The 22,594-nt window shown below is 34.9% G+C and overlaps 1 protein-coding gene across 7 annotated transcripts in view; it reads left to right on the top strand.

Moving 5' to 3' along the window:
- The first annotated feature begins 70 nt into the window (after positions 1–70).
- Positions 71–22,594, top strand: part of LOC129810435 (trithorax group protein osa-like) — a 165,220-nt gene continuing 142,696 nt past the window's right edge. For 6 of the 7 annotated variants that reach the window (XM_055860917.1, XM_055860916.1, XM_055860919.1 and 3 more), the window contains exons 1-2: positions 71–1,228; positions 5,419–6,219. In XM_055860917.1, the coding sequence (XP_055716892.1) occupies positions 5,440–6,219 (780 nt within the window). In that variant the 5' untranslated portion in view covers positions 71–1,228; positions 5,419–5,439. The remainder of the gene's footprint in view (positions 1,229–5,418; positions 6,220–22,594) is intronic. The other variant, XM_055860915.1, reaches the window with a different exon arrangement.

Here is a 22,594-nt window from a genome sequence, read left to right as displayed (position 1 = left end):
GAAGACAATAGCCGATGACTGCCGAAGCCACAACGAAGAAGTCATTGGCGTATTTTCCCCACCTTTTACAATATTTCACCACTGGCTCTTTCTAAATCGGCGTCACTCACCGCGGGTCTGTAAAAAAGTTCCAAATTCCAGTGTTTTAATTGATGTGAATTGTGAAAAAAGTAATCAAGGTGCCCCATGAGATCATTTGACGCTGTTTTCACTAGTGTCCGCGATGTAAAAGGGTGCGAAAAGTCGTGAAAAATGCGCGTCCGACGCGCCAGTGTACTTTGGTGAAGTTCTTGTGAAAGAGGGTATATATTTCGTCTCCGGAGACGATGTTTGGTGCAAAAATGGGAAAAAATCCCATCGTGGGTGTTGTCGTGTGAAAATTCTGTAAGGATATAAGGAGATTTTGTTTGGGATTGACCAGAAAAACGGTCAGAAATTGTGTGTGCTTGGTCTTTGTTTCACTCCCAACCAAAAAAAAACGGGAGATTTTCTTGAGAAATTTGCAGGCTGCGCCCCCTTTCTTTCTCACATCACCTCTCTCAACATCCCTGCAATTTCTCCGGGAAATTCTACCGTTCCCGGTGCAGCTCATCACACGGGCTGAATAATCCAACTGGGGGCCCACAGTTGAGTGTATTTTGAGTGGCAAAAAAAGGTGCCCGGACTCTGGGTGTTGGTTTTTGTTGGGCTGCTTGGATTTTCGAAAAGAGAAGTCGCCGCCTCAGCCGCGCAAATCTCACCACCAACACAAGGCAGCCAAACCCAACATATACACAGCCGGCATTTTGCCACTTTTTCCACGACGCGAACGACGTCGATCATCAACAAAATAGTCATTATTCCGTGTGCTTTTTCGTGCTTCTTCTCTTCCAAAAAGCACGAAAGAGGAGGAAGAGGAGACGTAGATTGAGAAGGCAACAAGACAAAACTTGCGGATCCGGACAACTTACCACACTGTGAAAAAAGAGTTTTAAGATTTTTCTTCCAAAAAAAACAAAAACAAAAAAAAAACACGGTGAAAAAGTGCAGTGCTAGGATACTCGTTGAGTGCTCGGTTCTTCCGCCCCTTGCAAAAACAAAATACTGTGAAAAACCTTGGGGGTAAAAATATAAATCCTCCTCAAGACAAAATTTGTGCTCCTCCAAAAAGGACAGAACTTGTAGAAACATTTAGTTAGAGACAAGAGTGATCATCTTCTGAAGACGATTCCTATTTCCTGTTTTCTTGGTACATATACTTTTTTTTTTAATTTCTTGACTTCCATTTTCTCAGATCATTTCACCTGAGCACCAAGCTTAAACTCTGGTGTTTTCACCGTGCCCAGAGAATTGAGAAAAACAAGATACCTATTTCCGTTTGCTTTTTCTTTGTCCACTTCTCACAAAATCCGAGTCTTTCTCTTCTTGCGCCAGAGAGACTTGGTTCATTTCTGCTTTTTGAGCATATTTGCCAAGTTAATTCTTTGGGAAAATCCTGGCTTAGGGTACAAAGAACACCTATTGGCACTTTAAGAACTCGTGTCTTGACATATTGACACCTTAAGCGGTCTTCAGACCAGAGGTTTAGCCCAGTTCCCGAAGATTCCAAAATCATAAATAGCGAGCAATTTCATTGCTTTTGAGAGCCTAATAGGTAATCTATCTTTAACAATCCAATCCTAAGTTAAATTTTTCCGAAAAATCGTGATTGATAAGAAATTAAAGGAATTAAGCCATTTGGTTAAGCCTTAGGTCTGAAGCCCGTATTAATCTGTACCATTTGGAGTACGAAATTAGAATACTTATCCTTAAAAAAACGTTATATTACTTAGATTTTATTGGGTGCATCAAATAATTTTGAACCTTTTGACAAAAGTGTCAGTAGAGCCCTGTCGAAGAGGTGTTCCTTCGATCCCAGTAGGGTAATGTCCTGGACACCGGTGGCAGCCAAAATCCCGAAAGTCAAAATCCCGAAAGCCAAAATCCCGAAAGCCAAAATCCCGAATTTTCAAAATCCTGAAAGGGATGAAATTATATGGAGGAAAATGTTTAGAATAATTTCCTAAGACACAGAAGATTTCCCTTTGCCTCCAGCAAGCGCGGGTACAATCGTGGGAGTAGCTATGACACTTTTGAGAATTCGGGATTTTGGCTTTCGGGATTTTGGCTCATTCGGGATTTTGGCTTTCGGGATTTTGGCGTTCGGGATTTTGACCGGTACCCCCTGGACACATTTACGACTAAAGTTCGGAGACGACTAAACTCGTTCATAGACAAGTCAGTTCCTGACACACTACAAACGAGGGCTTAACATTTAGGGTAAAGTAATATAATTTGGAATTAGTGTTACAAGTTGGACAATTCGCCGATACAATTTGGACATGGATTTTTCTTGATAAATACAGTACAAAATTTGTTTTTAAGCACAAGGAACCAAATTATAAAACTAAAACATTAAAAATATACAAATAAAAATTAAGTATTAAATTTATCAAGACAAAAAGCCCTGTCCAAATTGTACCATTGTCCAACTTGTACCACTTTACCCTACTGGCAATCATAAAACATAACTTTCGTGGGTTTTTATGCAGATATTTCTACTAAAAGGCACTAATACTCCTTTGAAAATAAAACTTAATTTAAATTTACTTCTCAATTCACGTATAACAACAAGAAATATTCACTAGAATCGTCTAAATTGACTTAAGTCGTGAAATAGCTTTGCAATTAACAATAATTATTGCACGTGATCCGAGGTAGAAATTTAACAATAGTTTCATTTTAAATAAAGTGCATGTACATTGCAATAAAAATTTCTACATAAGGACCCACAAAAGCTATGTTTTGTGAATACCAGTGAATGCAAAGCTTCGTTTGTAGTGTGTCAGGATGTGACTTGGCTATGAAGTAGCTTAGTCGTCTCTGGACTTTAGTCGTAAGTGTGTCTAGGGCATAAGGGCATTGACAGACTTGAGGATTAGCCGAGAGGCGACTTAGCGTAATTCTATCCGAAATAATGTTTAAACCGTATTTCTATCATTTTCCACTAAGCCGTCTCTTGGCTTAAGTCGTAATTGTGTCTAGGGCAGAGGTGTGCAAAACCCGTTGAAACCGAATTAACGTCAAAATTAGTTTGTTATAGTAGCGTTTTGACCATTGACGTACAGTAGACTCTCGCTAATTCGGCTCTTATAAGATCAGACTACTTAATTCAGGCAGCAGTTAAATTTGAAAAATGTTTGTTGACATTTTTCAAGTTTTGATTATGATTATCAAATGAAGCAAATATACTCAAATTTGCCATTGTTTGACTTAGTTTTGATATGATTTTGCATTATTAAGCAATTTTCATGCAATTTACCATAAATATGAGTATGTAAGCTCAATATGAGCATGCAGAAACATAAAAAATCGTTTCATTTAAAAAAGTTTGTCGCCCGAATTTCTCTCTAATTCAGATGACATTTTGGTCCCAAATGCCCGAATTTGAGAGAGTCTACTGTACATGTTTTATTTGACGTTTATTCGGTTTCAACGGTTCTTGCACGCCTCTGGTCTAGGGCATAAAATAGAGTAACTTGGAGTTTAGTCCCCGGCGAGTGGCCTTCAAAGTTGAAGCCAATCTCTTACTTTCACATACAAATGCGTATGGGAATTTTTCTGCACTCGTGATCGTTATGCTAAATATTTAAAAAGTGAAAAGTTTTTCCGTATTATAATATACCTTTCCATATGGAGGGATAAATATACTAAATTTTTATTTAAATAAATTTTTTACTTGGAGCACTGTGAGCTGAGTCCGAGATCAATTTAGGAATTGGCTTCAAATAGCTTCATATAAAAAGGCTAACTTGCCAGGCGCTTGCTTGGAGTAATTTCCAATTTGGAACTGTGAGATTCCCTAACGGTTTTAGATGGCAAAAGGAAAAATCAAAGAAAAAGTACTCTTGAATATAAGGTCTTGTACCTCGTGGTTTCCCTTTTCTTTTTGGCAGTCTGAAACAGTGAGAAAATCTTGAAATTCCGGAATAGACATGATTCCAAATAACCCCATCTTTATAATAATTTTCTAGACACTTTACGACTTAAGCCGAGACGACTTAGTATAAAATGATGAAAATGATGTTTAACCATTATTTCAAATATAATTATGCTAAGCCATCTCTCGGCTAATCCTCAGGTCTGTCAAGGTCCTAAGGCTCCAGGGCTTCGCATAGATTTTGGCTTCGATGAAGTGTCAAGATTAATTAGAGGAAAATTGTGAAAATGTAAAGTGTTCAAAGCCAGAGTGTATGCGAAACCTGAAGATATCCCCTACTTCCCTTAAAGTCTTTAGACTTAGCTTGTAATTAATCCATAAATCCTGGAAGATTACTCCCGGTGTAATCGCCGTAATCGGTTAAAATTTGCCTTTTACACCGTCGCTGAAAAGAAATATTTCCAGAATTAAATAAACCACAAGAAGACAAAGAATATATGAATATAATAATTTTCTAAAGGTGCTCAGGAAGATGTATCTGAAGATCCGATTGTAACACTGCTTTTTCATGGAAAAAAATCGTCTGAGATAATAAAAAAGTCTATCCCAGGGGCCTATCGTCATTTCATTTTTCCAAACGTTTTTGCATAGAGGCGCACTGAAGGCTATTAGCAAGTTTTTTCCTAAAGAAAATTGTCTTATCACTCTGATATATTTCGAAATTGTGCATTAAAAGCTATCTAAAAATACATATTTCATAATATTCGCCAAAATAATACAACACTGAGAGAAATCCGAAAAAGTTAAAATAACATTCCGGAAATGTTAATTTTATCCTGCAGTATTGATCCGAAATCGGTGTAAATATTATCCTTTTTAGGTGTATTGGGGGTTAAAGTTACACTTTTTCATGTTAATTTTACCCTTAAAAAGGTGTAAAATTAACATTAAAAAATGTTGATATAATTTTACACCTAAAAAGTGTTAAAGTTATGAGGGAAAAAAAGTTAATGGCACTCTCTTTTTTTTTCTCAGTGAAGAACTAAGAGCAAATTTGTTTAAGTCGAAGTGCAATATCTGCAAAATTTTTACAAGGAAAAGTGAAAAATAGCTTCGCTTATTGTTAGGTTTGATGGGCCCCTGGTTTGTCCCTTAAGGATCCACTTAACCTTAACCAGATGAACGGTTAAAAAAATGTTCTAGGTTTAAGATGAATTACCGGATCCACTGGCTAAAATCAAGTGAAAATTGTTCAAGTGAAAGTCCAAGTGATTATCCCTAGTGAATTTCCCAAACCATTAAATAAAAAAAAAAAACAGTGTTACAGCCGGAAGGGAATCAGGGTTTTTTCATGCTGAAAAAAAATGAGATTGAAAGTGTGAAAAGATTCTGAATTCTCTCGTCTCAAGAAGGAAAGTGTCCGAGAAAATGTGTGCAATGTGGGATTGAAATGCTTGCAGAATGGCAGCGAGAGGGCAAAAATGGCCGGAAATGGTGGACCGCCACAGCAGCAGACACAGCCACATCACCATCAGCAGCAGCAGCAGCATCATCATCAGCAGCCACATCGTCCACCGGGCGGCATGAATGATCCACAGCAGAGTCAGCAGCAGAAGGTGAAGTCACCGCCGGGCAACGGACCCCCAATGGATCCGTCTGCCATGCCACCTCACCATCATCCATACAACGAGCCACCCGGTGGTCATGGCATGCCACCCGGTTCAGCACCACCACCTGGTGGTGCACCTCCACCTCCGCCACCCGATGGACTGATGGGCGGAAAGGAGGAGGCGGCAGTGGCCGCAGGACTGTATCCCGGACACCCGGGACAGTATCAGCAGCAGCAGCAGCAGCAGCAGCGTTACCACGATCCAAATGTCATTCCCCAGTCCGATCCCTACAGTCACTATCGTGTTGTCGGTGGTGGGAAGCCCACTATGATACCGCCGAGTCGGCCGCCGCAGCGTTATATGCCGTCACCTGGGGCACCCCCAGGAACACCGCCTGGGGCCCAAGTGGTGCCCGGGCAGCCACCACAGGGCCCCACTCCAACACTAAACAGCTTGCTGCAGTCGCATCCGCCGCCGCAGCACAGGGGCGGTTACCCCAATAGCTATGATCATCAGCAGCCGCCGCAACAGCATCCGCCACCGCCGCCGCCGCCACAATCGCCTTATCAGGCACAGGGATGGGCGCCACCGCCACGGCCCTACAGTCCCCAAATGGGCGGACCAGCGCAACCCTACAGGCCTCCGCCGCCGGTAAGTCTCAAACTATTCTATTTGTGATTCACATGAGATAACCCTTTGACCGCCATTACTTATTCTCAGTCTTGCAAAAATCCCCAAAAAAACAGCTAAATTGTCAAAAAAAACCCATTGAAAGAGTTAAGTCAAAGAGAATTTTGGAACTTTTTAATTTAAAAAAAAAAAGAAGATCTTGAGTATATAGTGTTACAGTTTTCCTGGGCATCAACTGTGTTATATGTGTTTTATGTGGTGTGGGAAGTGGGTGAAAGAGAGAGAGACCATCGAGAAATTGTGAGAGGTCAGGAAACTATTAACGTCATGCCAAAGTGCTGTTGAGAGAAATAATTATCGTTTCGCCTGTCTCACAGCGTCCTCTTTCCAATTTACCCGTGTTTTCTCACATCTGAGATTCCCTTCTTTAGATCCCCTTCTCCCCAAAAAACCCTTTTATCCCAACCAAGGGTGAAGAACTTTCCAAATTTTCTGAATATTACTCTCCCGCATAACCCCAAAAAGAGAAGGGAGTGTGGGATTTTCTCTCTTGGGTTGAATGCAAAAAGGTTAATTTTAATTGTATTGTGTAGGTGCTCATTTGGTTCATTTAAGAAAAATATTATGCTAGTTGAGCATTGATCCTTCAGGACACACGTTTAGAGCAAGACTCAAAATGTGTTTCCGGAAAAAGGATTAGTACCTTTTTTTCAATTGAAATGACATCTAAATAAATGCTAAGAAGGTGACTAAGGAGGTTATTAAACTTTGCAATCCTATATTATGAAAATTTGAATTTCCTTCCCTTATAATAACGATTTTCTTGATAGGGCAAGTTGGGGCTATTTTGAGCTGTGGGGCTATATACTGACAGGAAAAAATGCCCATGCTTTACACGGTTCTAAGCTTCATACTGGTTAAATATATCCTATGTTTCTGAATAAATACACTGAGAAAAAACGGATGCGATTAACTTTTTTTCCTCATTACTTTAACATTTTTTAGGTGTAAAAATATATCAAAATTTTTTAATGTTAATTTTACACTTTTGAGGGTAAAATTAACATGAAAAAGGGTAACTTTAACCCCTAATACACCTAAAAAGCATAATATTTACACCAATTTCGGATCAATATTACAGGGTAAAATAAGCATTTCCAGAATGTTTTTTTAACTTTCGGATTTCTCTCAGTGTAGTTTTTAAAATATGAGTACGATGAGTCTCATTTATTGAAAGACATAAAAAAATTTAGTCATTATAAAGCTTGGGCACTTTCCCCTATATGATTTTTTCGCATTTTCCTAAAAGTTCCTCAATTGTTTTGCAGGGATAAATTACATCACATTAAATCCCATTTTTCTTTATAAATTATGAAAAAAATCGTATATTAATGTAGCCCCAGAGGTCAAAGTAGCCCCATCTCCCCTAAATTTTATCACATTTTCTTATTATCACTACGAAGTTGATAATAAATGCTCTTAAGGGATTTTTCAATCGAGGGTAATTTAATTGGAAATCTCTCTTTCGGAACGAAAATTTTTACTGTGATTTTTTAAGCCCACAGAAAAAAATATTTCTTAAAATTGTTTGTAAATGTTCGTAAAAATGCGTATTTTTTGACAAACGTTGCTAGTAATATGATCACTTGACGAGCATTTGTTCGTAAATGTTCGTAAACATTCGGAAAAATGTTTGTAAATTGTTTTTATTTTTTCGTAAATTTTTGTTAAACAAAAGTTTACGTACAAGAGTTTTTAAAGAACGAAAAATATGGAGCTCAGAGGCAAAATAAAAAAAAATGAAAAAAGTTCGAATTTTTACGAACTTTTAATAGGTTTTACTATTTACAAGCATTTCGTTAAGTCTTTAAAAAGAATTCTGGGCGTTCGAAAATTGAAGTTTCTCAAAACCAGTTTTCCGTCAAAGAAAAAAAATCAATTACAGTTTTCCATAAAAAAAATTGAAAAAAGGATACCTTAAAGGAGGTATTAAAAGGAATATTCTGAAAAGTTTTGTCAAATTAACAAGAAAAGTTTGTCAATAGAATATTCTTCCATACAGAATATAGAAAAGTTTTATCAAATCGGCGATCAATTGGATCTTGTTAAAAGTTATTCAAAAGGATGTTTTTCAGTATAAAATTAAGAAATGGGTTTGTAAAATTGATAAATAACATACTTTTGACAAAATTTTGACAAGACCCATTTGTCAGCTTAACAAAACTTTTCTTATTCAGAATAGTTCACTTAATGCAATGAAAAGAAAAAAAATGTGATTTTGAGAAAAACCTGTGTGTGTGTTTTTTTTACGAAAATGATAATACGAACTTTTGCGGTGGAACCAAAAAGTATCAGGAATATTTAAATACAACGTTTTGAATTTAACTTAATTTTGTCAAGAAATTACTCCACCTGCGGCTTCGTAACTGTCCAAAAAATGTGATTAAAAATCTGTCGAATTTTCTATTTTAGCCGAGACACGCTTGGGTATAATATATAATTATAGCAGTTCGTAATGAAATTTTATCTCAGGAACGGGGATCTTGCGGTGCAATTGGTAAGAGAATTGACTTTTAAGCGCATAGATCCCTGGCTTGACTTAAGTTGTAAGTTCAAGTCCCTCCTGGTGAATAGATCTGAATATCTTATTTAAACAATTCTAAGTGTAATAAGAATATAAAGTGTTCCGGAGCCGTTTAGAAGGATACAGATTTAGCAGATTCTTCCATCACAGGATGCGACAAAATACATTCTCATGAACGAACCGCGGGGGCAGGGGGAAGGATATTTCGAAATTCACAGGTACATGGTTTAAATAGGCGCATTTCAGAATGTCCTCGGTTAACTCAGCTCAAAAAAGACACAATTTAAAGTAGTTTTGTATAGGTAATAAGCATTACAGACTAAAAAAAAGTAAATTGTACAAAGGTATATCATTTACGGGTACTTTACTGATTCATAACCAATTAAATCCGATACAACCCAGTTGAAAGTGGTTAAACTTTGACGTTCGAAAATTCGATATCGAAATGTTTTTCGAACATTGGTGTCCAAGGAAATACTATTCACACCTTGACTACAGTAGAGTCCCGCTATAGGCCATCGCTCTATAGTCCACAATTTATCGACCGTTGATTTCAAATCACTAAGGTTATGTTTTTTAGTACGCGACATGAAATGTTGTCATAATTATTTTAATATTTTTGGGAAACTATTGAGTAATTGTAATAATTGTGATCCATAATAAAGAAAGCGAGGACAAGTACCACAATTGCAAAGAAAGTGGAAGCCGTCGAGCAATTTCAATACTAAAAGTTGTTGATAATTTTAAAAAATGACATGGACTATAGCGCGGCTCAAGTGTCAAATCTGGAACCAAATATGGACTATAGCGAGACTCTACTGTATCTCCAAAACATATTCGAAAATAAATAAAATTCTAGAAGCCGTTTTCGAAATTAACCAAAAAACATGGTCTTCTAGGGGAAAAAGAAAAATGACTATCCTAGATAATATTGACTTATGGGGGGGTCACTGAAAACCAAAGTCGAAATCTCTTACCGTTTGACGCCTAGTCTTGTCACAAGTTGAAAAAAGTGAATTATGTATAACTGCTCTCTGAGTTCGAGCAGTACAAAGAAAAAATCTTTTATATTTTCAATCAAATGAAAAGGAATTGTTTAATTTCTTTTTAAATTAAATATGTTTTTCAGAAAAATATTTTTGTTTTGGATACAACCCTTATTATAAAAAAAGATATAAATAATGAATATTACAATTTAGTGAAGATGATGCATTTTGGTGGGAATTTGTGTGTGTTTGGTGAAAATGATGAGAGAAAGAGGAACTCTATTTTTTTTTTCGTGCAGAAAAAAAGTGGGCAATTTAGATTAGATTGCCAGCTGTTCCCGCGCTTTTTCCTCTGTGGTTCATACTGAAAAAAATACACGTGTGACTTTTTTTTGCTATCTCACTCTCCACTCTGACTTCTTTTATTTATGTGCGTACAGTGTTTTCATTTCCATATAAATTTCTGTGAATCACACAACATTATCATCATGCATGAGGATGAGAAGGTGAAATGGCATCATTTATGGATTTGTAAGATGCAAAAGATAGAGAGAGATTGCCTAAAATTGTTTTTTTTTTCCATTCTATAATCTTCTTCACTAATCCATACTTCGATATATCCAATAAAAGACAATCAGCATTATTCCATCGAGAAAGATGTATAATTTAAATTGTTTAGGAAAGAAACGTGAAAAGAACTTTAAAAAGACTACGTTGAAGTATTTTGTGAATAATATGGTTATATAAAAATGTGGGAGGGGACCAACAATAAGAAATGTAATATTTATCATCATCTGTCAGAAATGTCAGTCATGTTCTATGTAACATATGTTATACTAGAAATATCGTGTATATAATAGTTGAGTACAAAGTATTGATTCGTTTTCGATAAAAATTGTAAATAAAACGTGATGTTGTCAGTTCAGTTCATTGCACTTAAAGGCCATCCATGCCGCTCGCTTTTATTTCATTTCACTTCAGAGTTTATAGATTATTATTTGCTTGTCTTTTATCCTCGTGACTTTTTTTTCCATCCCATTTCATTGGTATTTGTTTGATATGCGTACATATATCAACTCTATTTTCACATTAATTTCTGATGAATGAAATGTGCACATAGAGAAATGAATGGAATTGGTACAAGATAAAAAAAATGTAGTGAGGAAGCATTATTATTTTGATAACGTAGTTTGATCTATGGGAGAAAATCAATAGAGACTTCAAAGAATCTGTTTAATAGTATTGATGGGAAAATTCAAAGGTTTTATTTATTGAAAATTAGCAAATTGAAATAATTGAAAATTTAATAGGGTACAGTGGGGTATTTTTGAACAGAATCTAATGTTAAATTTTGAGATTTGTTTACTGTTTCAAATGGGTAAATGAAAAACACCACGAAGAAATGCTCTTCTTTGTCTTTTTACCCATTTGAAATGGTGAAAAGAACCTAAAAATTTAAAATTAGAGACTGTTCAGAATTACCCTATTATACCCTAAATTAGATTTTCTTTAGTCAGTTCAAAGATAAGTTAGAGAGGCTAAATTCTGAAAGAAGACGAAATGGTGGCAAACTAACTTTAAATTTGGATATAGAATCACAATCAATAATATGATTTTTTTTTAATTCATTAATAATTTTATCAATTAGGAACGATATAAATTAAATGTCACCGCTATGGAAACGGTAAAACTTCTTCCCACTCTAAAACTTAAACTGTCCCCTCCGAAACGGCCAAAATCCATGTTTTTTGGTTTATTTCGAGAACGTCTCCATTGATTTCTTTTATTTCCGGTTATGTTTTAGAGGTAGGCTATGCGAACATTTCGTCCATACATGCTTATGACTGGAAAATTGCCATTGTGAATTATTGAAAGTCAAATTCCAATTACTTTTGAGGGCACGTTTTTTAATCTATTTAATTAAATTCAAAATTGATTAAATTGATATTGAAATTTCGAACCCGGCTTCAGCGGTCTTCATCGGTAATCAATCGGTTAAGAACCGATTTTTGAATAATTTTTTCGGAAATTCTTTTTTTAATTGACCTTAAGTTTGTTCCCGAGCTAGAGGTCAAGCGGTAATAGATATTTACTTCCGGTCTTCGATGGCTCCTACCCCCCATAAGTGGACATTATCTCGGACGGTCTTTTTTCCTTTTTCCCTAACCCTCTCCATCCCCTCCAAAACCGAATTGTTTCTGAGAGGTATATTCTGAGAGGTCGAATATAAAAAAAATCTCCCTTGGCCTACGATACTGCATCTGCCTGAAACTTTCCTCTCTTCATTCTAATATGAAATTTTATTTTGAATTCTTGAAACTAATAATCATATGCATTAAACATTTTCTTAAGGTAACTTCAACTTGTGAAGTTGGGAGTCTAGTTTCGGTAAGACTTGTTAGAAATTGTAATACCTCATAAACATTCAAAAACAATGTTGATACTCTGAACTTCTTAAGAAAAATACAATAATTTTAAGCTCTATTATGTGGTATCACTTGGTACTTTGCCTTAATTAATTGCTACGAAGAAATTGTAGAATTGTCTTCAAACTAGAGGTTTAGTAAAGTTCTTAAAGGTCTTAGGAAAAAACTTGCCATTAGGTTTCACTGCCTCTATATGCAAAAACGTATGGAAAAATTAATGTCATGTCGAGAGGCCCCTGTCGAGAGGCCCCTGTCAAAAAGCATGTTTGGTATTTCAAAATTAAGTTGTCAATCCTAAACTAAACTTTCCAGATTTTTGGAGGAAATTTTTATCATTGAATATGCTTGCCCAAATGCTAATTTTTAAAACAAAAATGAATGAAATTACATCCCAAGAGATACACATAGCTTTGTGTTAGGTAGGTTCTATTTGTATAAAGATACAACCAAAATATTTACAGGGAAGATATCTAATTACACAAAACATAGCACTTTTTGCTTTCAATAGCCAAAAATTATGAATGGAGCTCTTCAAAATATTGTTGATGTTAGCTGCTTATTCTTTATAATCACGACTTCTGTCTAGGTGCAACCTGTATTCATACGATTAGGCTGAAGCTTTGAAGGCACTTGTTTTGATACTTGACTTCGTCCGACAACCATTGTCTATGATATGAAGCCTTTGATAATAAATTTTTAATTATCAAAATTTCATTAACTTTTGAAATTTTAAAATAATTAATTTTGGTCATAATGCCTCCTTTTAGATCAGTAAAATTTCATGAAATCGAAATTTTTATCCTTTCTCAAAAGATTTGCATAAGTGTATCCCATTCTTTCGGACACAAAATTGGATTGAACTAAATTTAATTTGGTGTGATATTCAAAAGAAGAAGAAGAAGAAGAGTGCGAAAGAGTAGGGTAGAAATATTGTCGGTTGTATCGACAGTTGTCGTATCTGCATTTCTTTTGTATCAGCATTTCACGCTAGGCACATCTTAACGTCTATGTCCGTAAGTAAAATATAAAGCTTTTTTTTATTATCTTATTTTGTTCTTATATTTATCATTCATCAATATCAGTTAGGATAAACTAAGCTAATTCAAAACCTGCTCTAAATGGAAATTTTTCGCTACTTCAAATGGAAACGTCATTGTTTTCATGATAAATACAGTACTAAATTATTATATTTATATATTTTCTATACCACAATTTCATTATTTCGTTAATTTTGCTCCAAATAAAGCGAAAATCCATTCATATTCACAAATTTTAATTTGTTAATTTCTCAAAAAAATTAAAAGTGTACCATTTCTTTCACCATCGAATTTTTCTTCGATCGACCATGCTTTCCAATGAAAAACACAACAAATTGTTGTTTATTCATTTTGTTTAAAATTTATGTCTTATTTCTGGCTAATTTTAGTTAAATTAAGTACATATCTTTATTGTTAATGGTACGTGAAGTTTTCAAATGAAATAATTACCTATTTCGTAAACAAAAAGGCTTTTTCTGAAGTGTCTGCAAATACTTAATACCCCGGAAATTTTTTTTTTTTGAGAGATTTTCTTATTGTTTTAGATGGGAAAGGATGGGAAAGGAGCTGTTTGTCTCCAATTAGAAAATTTCCCTTGTTTCCATTTGGATTAATTTGTCTCTAATAGAAGCATTTTACGCTCGCGTATTTTTCTTCTATTTAAGAAGTTTTTAAATTATATCTAAAGAATTTTCACTACACAGTAACATTCTAGAAGAGTCAAGGTGTAAATTTATGTAATTCTCTTCAGGAAAAATATGAACTTAATGTGTTTAACCTTCTGTCAGAGTTAAAGCGTTTGGAAATGGTTTTGAATTAGGACATTTACCCTACTATCGGCAATATTTTTTATAGCTCCATCACATATTTTAAATCTGGATAATATCTTGAATCAAAATTCACATTCTGTTCCCAGCGTGTACAGTTAGGAACTATGAGAATGAAGGTGGCCAAAATAGGGTACCAAAGCTATGTCTATTTTTTTTTATTCATTTTAAAATGTATTCAGAATGATTTTAGAGTAAATAAAGACGGTAAACTCTTTACAAGGTTCCAAGCAACACTCTTTCAGAAGAAAGAATAAAAAAAATCAATTTGTATTTAAAATATTGCATTTTAAACTTGAAACTTTGATATAATGACATTTTAAACTTGAAACTTTGATGATAACTTTGCAATTATGCCGAAATTTGGCACACTTACCCTACTCCATAATTAAAATCATACTAAAAATTTCCACACATTCCAAGTTTACCTTAAGAATCTCAGCTGCCATAAGTCTATCGGGGCTTATCATTGATTTTTGCATGGCATTTCATTGAGATAAAATTTGGTGTATTTGTTTTTTTTTCTCAAACTGTAGAAGAGTAAACCGTTAGAAACGTGACACGATTACAAAGAAGTTTTCTATCTAAAGTTTGAAGTATTATATATAGAACAACACCAACAACAACAAAACATGAGGTAGACTTTTTTTTGGTGGTTGGTTGAGAGTGAAATGTTGCGGAGTTTGGTGATTTTTGACCTCTCACCTCAATGCAGATCTCTCGTAATGATTAAAATTTAGACATGGTGGTTGATATTAAATGCCACACCCATTTATTTTGCGTGTGAAAGAATGTTTTTTTTCTTTATGCACGATAAAAGTGCGTTTTAATGGTTATGATTTTAGGTAGAATTTGGCGGTAAAGTCACGTTTCCGATTATTGTGGTTGTTCATGGTTTAGACTTAATTTTGGGTGGCGAACGAGAAATGAAATTAATTTTATCAATATCGAAAATTTCATTACACAATACACAAATTTGGACGAGCTGGAAGTAGGGGGTGCGTTAGCCCGATGTGCAACACTAATGTAGCCCATCTTGTGATGATGTATTATGAATTTATGTTAGGGACATGTCAGTTGGTGCATAATGAGGTCTCCCCATTTCACTATATATACCTAAGTTGTATGTTTGTATACAGTTTCTTGAATTAAGGCAGTCAGTGGATGGACAAGTATAAGGAGCCGAAGGGGGTTGATTTGAGAGAAATGAAAGTGGGTGGAATATTGTGTGTGATTTGTTCTTGGTAAAGTCAATCAATAAAGCAAATGTGTTTGTGCATGGGAATGTTCATTTGCATATTATGATGATGGGGATGAAGATCCCCTGGAGAATGGTTTTATCAACCCTCCTGGGGTTTTATGTTCTCTTCCTATATATAAGCTTTTGTATCTCAATAGATATATATTTATTTATATACATACATATTATAGCTGAGTTTATACTCCCCCTCAATACTATAAAATCCTCCGGTGGATCCTGGTGAATTGTTGAGTAGGTCAGTGAATGCCAAATGCTTTTTAAATCATTGTTGTGTGTGAGACTCTCTCAATTTATTTTTCACGTATTTATGGTTTTCCTTTTGCCTCTTACTCTCTCTCTCTCTTTTGCTCTCTGTCTTGTTCCAAATGTACTTACTGGTTTAGCATCCTGTTTTTCCTACTTTATCTCTCACCACGTCGTCTCTACCTGTCTAATTTATTGGATGCACAAGGTCTTCTTTTATTCTTGACGACACGACGTGTTTTTCTACTGTATTCTTCACATGTCCTTTGTTCACCAACCCCCTTTAGTGTTTCGGAACTTGTGTTTGACCATATAGTGACCTTTATGTATATAATCCCATGTACATACATACAATGATAAATCTGCATTCAGTCGCACTCCTTGGTTGGATGATCAATGGAAGAGGGTGAAGATGTGATATTGACTTATTGTATTCACAGAGTCGACGATGAAATATATAAATATATATCTAGTCTAGGGGATGATGGGACAGTTTCACAGAACATCATTATTCACAGCTCCCTTACCACATGAATTTATCTTAAATCCTTGTACTTTAATTAAATGATTGTATAAATTTAATAGTTAAAATAAAATAAAAAGGTTTATTTTTAACCCGTTAGGATTTTGCACTAGGTATACCTGACATAGAATGTTCATATTTTGGAACTTGATCTTAATAGATTAATAAACAAAGGGATGGCAAAGCGTTCCAGGCTTTGCGAAATGCTCGAACTCATGACTTATGGACTCTACACACTAGAGGAATTTATGTCCATATTGAAGCAAATTCCCTACGCTTTTGTAGGAAAAAGTCTTCAATATGGACATAATTTTCTCTAGTGTGTAGAGGCCATTAGATGCTATACCTCAAAAGTACTTTCGCATCATTTACCGTTTACAGGTACACACACAATCGATTTGAATCGATTCATAAATCACTACAAAATAGTTTAAAAGGTTCTACACAAAAAAGGTTCTACAAAATAGTTTAAAGAGTAATAAAAATTATATTGAAACAAAAATTACTTATCGGTAAATGACCGGTTCATTATCGGCTCATAACCGATTTGAACCGATTTATAAATCACTCAAAATATTTCCCAAAATACACCTCAGGAATAATTTCATTGAATTTCTTATAAAAATTATTGATCGGGTATGAACCGGTTCATTATCGATTCAAAACCGATTGGAACCGGTTCAATTTTATAGGAAATTCCAAGACCTTTCGAACGAGCCAAAACATGATACCATTCGCTTGATAAATGCGCTCTCTAGTGTCTCTTTAACCTTTGACCTTGAAAAACCGTTGCGAGGAATGATTCAACGGTATTTTCGTCTAAAGACGAAAAGTACGCCTGGATAATCTCTAAAAGATATCTAAAATTGAAAAAAATCGCACGACGCGTTTTCGAGCAATCCCAAGAAAACATGGTTTTGGAGGGGTAGGGGAGGGTTGGGGTAAAAATGAGGGGCATGTTAACGATCCTTGGGTCGACTTATGGGGGGGTGTGCAGAAGGTCCCAAGTCGCTATCTCTTACCGTTTGGCCTCTAGAGCTGGCGACAGCCGGATGGACAGACGGACAAACAGTGTGACGACATTTCTCAGAAATCTTCTGAAAGGTGAAGATTTGTTGACAAAAGTGGTCTGCAGGGGGTCTTACAAATACTATTTGTTTAATTTCATATTATATTATATTTTAAATAGTTTGAGTACAGAAGGCCAACGAAAGAAAAAAGATCATTAAAATCGGTTAATAAAAACATTAGAGTTCGGTCAATTTCGGTATAGTAAAGGTCGGGTCGGGGTGCAGTGAGGTGAGGTAGGGACGGATGTGACCTGTCGTTAGAAAGGTCTCGATCTTAGATACAAAATACTAAAATTTCATTGAAATAGCTTCATAAACACCGGCGATATAGTCCTGTTAGGTTATTTTCATTTATAGCTTCAGCGTTAAGTAACGAGAGCAAAGGCAAAGTGCGACCCCCCACCGTAAAAAATGCTTTTGTCCACAGCTACGTACAACATACTAAAATTTCATCAAGATTGAAAATTAATGTTCCGAAATATTCAACATCGAATTTTCGAAATCGACTTTCCAATTAATAGAAATTGCGATGAAATTGGGATTTTTCAAATTCTGACAATTACAATCATTAAAATTCAATTTTTGACCAAGAAAAATATTCCCAAGAAAAGCTATGCAAGCCATTGTGAGGAGGCGTCGATCTCGAGGCAGACCTAGGACAAGGTGACTGAATCAAATTGAGAATTTTGCCTTGGAGCGCCTTGAGAACGATCCCGAACATCTTCCTGAAGTGGCGGAGGATCGTCAAGCGTGGGCTGCTAAACTGGATATCATGGTCCCGCGACCCTAATATGGATAACCGGTTGAAAATGATGATGATGACTTTTTGACCCCTTCTAGCTATGGTTAAGGAGTCGATAGTGGCTTAAATTTTTTTTTTAAGTGAAAACTCTTAGGCCCAGCTATAACACACTCAAATTTTAGACCGATTTATGCTAGGGTAAGTGTGCCAAATTCCGGCCAGCTTGCAATTTCGGCCATCTTTTTTGTTCCTCGATTTTCCATGAACTTTTAGATTTTACGTACTCTAGAGATTATACAATACAAAAAATAACAAAAAATGTAGGTTCGACAAAAGATATAACATGAAAAAGATATTGGAAGAATTCCCGAAGAACACGGAACTATGAGAATGAAGGTGGCCGAAATAGGGCACCAAAGCTATGTCTATATTTTTATTCATTTTAAAATGTTCTAAGAATGATTTTAGAGTAAATAAAGACGATAAACTCTTTACAAGGTTCTAAGCAACAGTCTTTCAGAAGAAAGAATAAAAAAAATCAATTTGAATTTAAAATATTACATTTCAAACTTGAGACTTTGACGCTTGCATGCAACTATGCCGAAATTTGGTACACTTACCCTAAATGATCTCAGTTTTTAAGAAAATAAAATTTGGACGTATTCCAAAACGGCGGAAGGAACTGAAGGGTGGGCGGGGGTGTACTTCAACTTCTAGATACCTCTATCGACATTTAACCTTTCCTGGAAAACGCTTGTCGATATTTCTTTCCGTGTAATCTCTCCAAAAGCGTTTGTAATCTAGACGGACGGGGCATCCACGAAAATCCATTTTTAGGTGATATGGCTGATATGATATTCGTGATGAGTATCAAAACGTGTAAATCCAAAACTTAGGCCCTATTTGACGAGATCGGATTTTACCTCGGACCACTAAAGCTGAGATTGTAAAGAATTTCAGCTATAATATTCAAGAGAAAGTTTTCAGTTTTTCATTTTTCGTTGAAATAGCCCCATAATTCCTTTTGGAATTTCATCAAACATACACCAAACACATTCATGCAATATTAACCAGCTTTTGTAATAGGGCTTGAACTTAAAGATGCTTTAGATTTAGCATATTCTTTACGATAAAAAGAAGTAGAAGCCATAATATCTAGCTTGGAAACGTATCTAAGCTTTTCTATGCACTTAATGATGTTACGCCCTTTGGTAAAAAAATTAAGTTTTGGTTTTCTTTATCTTGGGAAATGTTGAATTTTGAAAATCTCTAATTGTCACATTTTTCTCCTGGTCTAATTGGGTCTATTTGGTTTACTTACTATTTTCGAGCCTTAAAAAAGCCCTTAGCGGAAGTCATCCTTGCTAATGATGACAGTCAAGTGGTGTATTTTTGTGTCTCAATAAGCTAGTTTTTTTCCCCTAATGCCTATGCTGCAGTAAGCTTTCACTATATCAGAAACCCCCTGGTCCTTTTTTTTCCTCTGCCATCGGATCTTTTATTTAATTTTGGATTAAAAAAAAATGGAATTTTATTAAAAATAAAAAAAGATATTTCAAATGAATAACAGCAATAACAGCAAATAAAAAAGTGATTGCAGTAAAAACAATTAAAAGTGGCTTTAGCAATTTTTGGGAAAGCTCCACTTTTGTGCACACCACTGTTATGTAACAATTATAAGTATATTATATGCTTTAGATGTAGAACACCAGTAAATTCCAAAACCCATTCCATTCTCTTGTGCATAATCTTACACTTGTACAATTCACCACATAGAATATGTTGGCAGAAGTACATTTCAACCCCGCCAATTCTACATTGGGTCCTTCATTCTCACACCCTTTTGTGCTCAATTGCGATGTGTATATAAAGCTTATAGGTACATAATGGTTGCATGTTATACATAAAATATGCGTACAGCAGGAATGAACGATAGGTGGGAGGGAAAAAGAGAGAGAGAGAGAGAACTAGGAGGCCCCAAATGGGTGAGATGAGGATTCTACAACTGGAATATGTGTATTTGCAAGTGTTTGTACTCAAACATAATGGTCAAACATTGTTATGCACATTGTCTGGCTTTAAATGGGCTAATTAGGGTGGATGCTTTGGGGGCTAAATGCCAAAAGGTGGGGGGATGAGGAGGGAGAAGGTATAGGAAGGTGGCAGTATCATGTAGCAATAAATGATATGGGATGGGAAATGTTTAATTGTTTTCCATATAAGGACGAAAGGGGATGATTTCAATATATATACCACTTGTAGTTCTATACATAGCAATGCAATTGATTTTCTCTATTTATAGACAAATCAAACTATATTGTGCGTAGTTTAAGAGACACTATATCATTATCTTATTGTGTCAATTTCCCATTTCTCATTAAGTATATGTTTATTATTAAAAAAAAAAAATTATATCCATGGCGAGTTTGACAATCTCCATTTGATAAACTTTTAGCAAACGTCACAACAAATATTCTTTTTCGAACTAGCAAGAAAAAAATAGGGAAAATTTTCCAAGGAAATTTCCAGACTGTGACAGAAAATCCATGAAAAGATATGCTCTCTAAAAGAAGTGGCATAAATTTTTCGTGAAGTTTGTGAAGGTGGTAGGTGGGGGAAAAAGGGTGAAAAATGAGTGACAAATTGGAGATTTATTTTGCACTGGGAAATAAATGAGGGTAAATGTAACATTAGAAAAATTTCAAGACTCTTAAACTTATAAAAATTTTATTGTTTAGAATTACTATGCTATTTTTATGGATATTAAAATTTATTTTACGACTTAACTTTTCATTGCTGTGACCGTTTTTCAACTCCTTTATATTTCATTGAGGTTGATTTGCACTTCCTGTGTTAGCTCCACCCGAGGAATTTAGGCCACGCCCTGTTCACAAGTTCTAATTTACTTTTTTTTTTTTAATTTTCTTTAGTGATTTTATGATAAATTTATTAACTTGTGCAACATCACTTTACCAAACGGTTTTTTTAATGATTTTTTTTGGAAAATATTTTGTATCCATGTCCTTGAGATGCTTATAGTACGGCAAGTTTAGTGCATATACAGTAGACTCTCGCAAATTCGGCTCTTTTAAGATCGGGCTCCTTTTTAATTCGGGCAGCGGTTACATTAGAAAAAAGTTTGTTGTCATTTTTTAAGTTTGATTATGATTATCAAATGAATCAAATATGCTCAAATTTGGCATGGTTTGTCTTAGTTTTGATGTGATTTTGCATTATTGAGGGATTTTCATGCAATTTACGATATATATGAGTGTGTAAACTCAATATCTATATGCACATGAATAAAAAATCGTTGCATTTCAAAAAGTTTGTCGCCCGAATTTCTGTCTAATTCGGCTGACATTTCGGCCCCATATGCCCGAATTTGAGAGTGTCTACTGTAATTATACTTCGGATAGTTGGATGCGCTTCTTGGACGTCCACCTACAATTGCAAGCCACATTGAAACTCAAGTACCTAATAACGATCTATCTATTCAAATTTAAAATTTATTTTCTTCCGATAAAAAAACAAGCAAAAGGAAGATATATCATTCATTTTTAATAAGAAGAAAAACTTTGAAGTATTCAAATGGCGCAAATTATGATAATGTTGATCAACCTACAAAAAGCCTTTTTCAGAACGTTTTTGTAAGTCCGAGATGCAGTCCTTCAAAAACTTTCCAAAATAGGCCCAAGTTTCAGTTATGAAGTAAAATCGTTTATCGGTGAACCATATCTTTAGATTTGGAAATCTGTAGAAGTCACTACAGACTAGATCTGATAAACACACTGTGGCCGAGAGGTCAATTCAAATTAGATTTCTTTCAATTTTGCTTACGTAATAGGAATTCGCTTAAGGTTAGAACTTAAGATATTTCCATGCTGTTCATAAGACGTCCATAAGTCGTAACTCCACCCTATTCATTGAGATAGAAGAAATATATAAATAATAAGTTTATGGTGAAACATGTTTTAACCCTCTAACAGTGTTTTCTTTAATATGCGAAAAAAGTTCTAAAACAATATTTTCCAGGATAATTATGATCCAAAAAATTGAAAAAACCATCCACTCTTCATTATCTCTTTTAGTTTAGGCGTTAGGTGAGAAAATATAAAAAAAATTTTGAAATTCTTTTTGCTTCTAAAATTCACATTTTTAGTTTTTTCAAATTTTTTAAATAAAATATACAAAGTATAATGACAATATCTTTCAGTAAAAAATACATTTATTTTAGTCAGATAACTTTAAATCGGTATTTTTATGGAAATTGGAAATGTGTATTTTTGCACAAATATTTTTTGTTGCTTTTTCTCTGACCTGTCACACAAAACTGGGAATAGCAACAAAACAAAGAGTCAAAATGAGCTCAAACTTTCAAAAGATGTTAGTGAGACTATTACCGAGGAAACTATAGCACTTTTAAATAAATAAAAACTTTGTAATCGCAGTAAATGTGATTTTTGTGAAGATCGCCTGGAGACGGTCTAATCCGTTAGAGGGTTAATGTGATAAATAAGCATACAATATTCAAGAGTTATCGATGGACTTTTCAAAGGATCAAATGTGATCCATTATTTTGAAAAGGATAAACTTGTTTTTACTACTGCTCAACCGCTTAGGGCACCTTTAAAATGGGGCAGCTTTAACAATCGGGTTTTTCTCCAATTTTTAAACGGAACTGTAATTGTAAAGCT

Source organism: Phlebotomus papatasi, chromosome 1, assembly GCF_024763615.1.
Source record: "Phlebotomus papatasi isolate M1 chromosome 1, Ppap_2.1, whole genome shotgun sequence".
In the NCBI taxonomy this organism is placed as follows: Eukaryota; Metazoa; Arthropoda; class Insecta; order Diptera; family Psychodidae; genus Phlebotomus; species Phlebotomus papatasi.
Note: the sequence above shows the minus strand (reverse complement) of the source record. Positions and strands in the feature narration are given on the sequence as shown.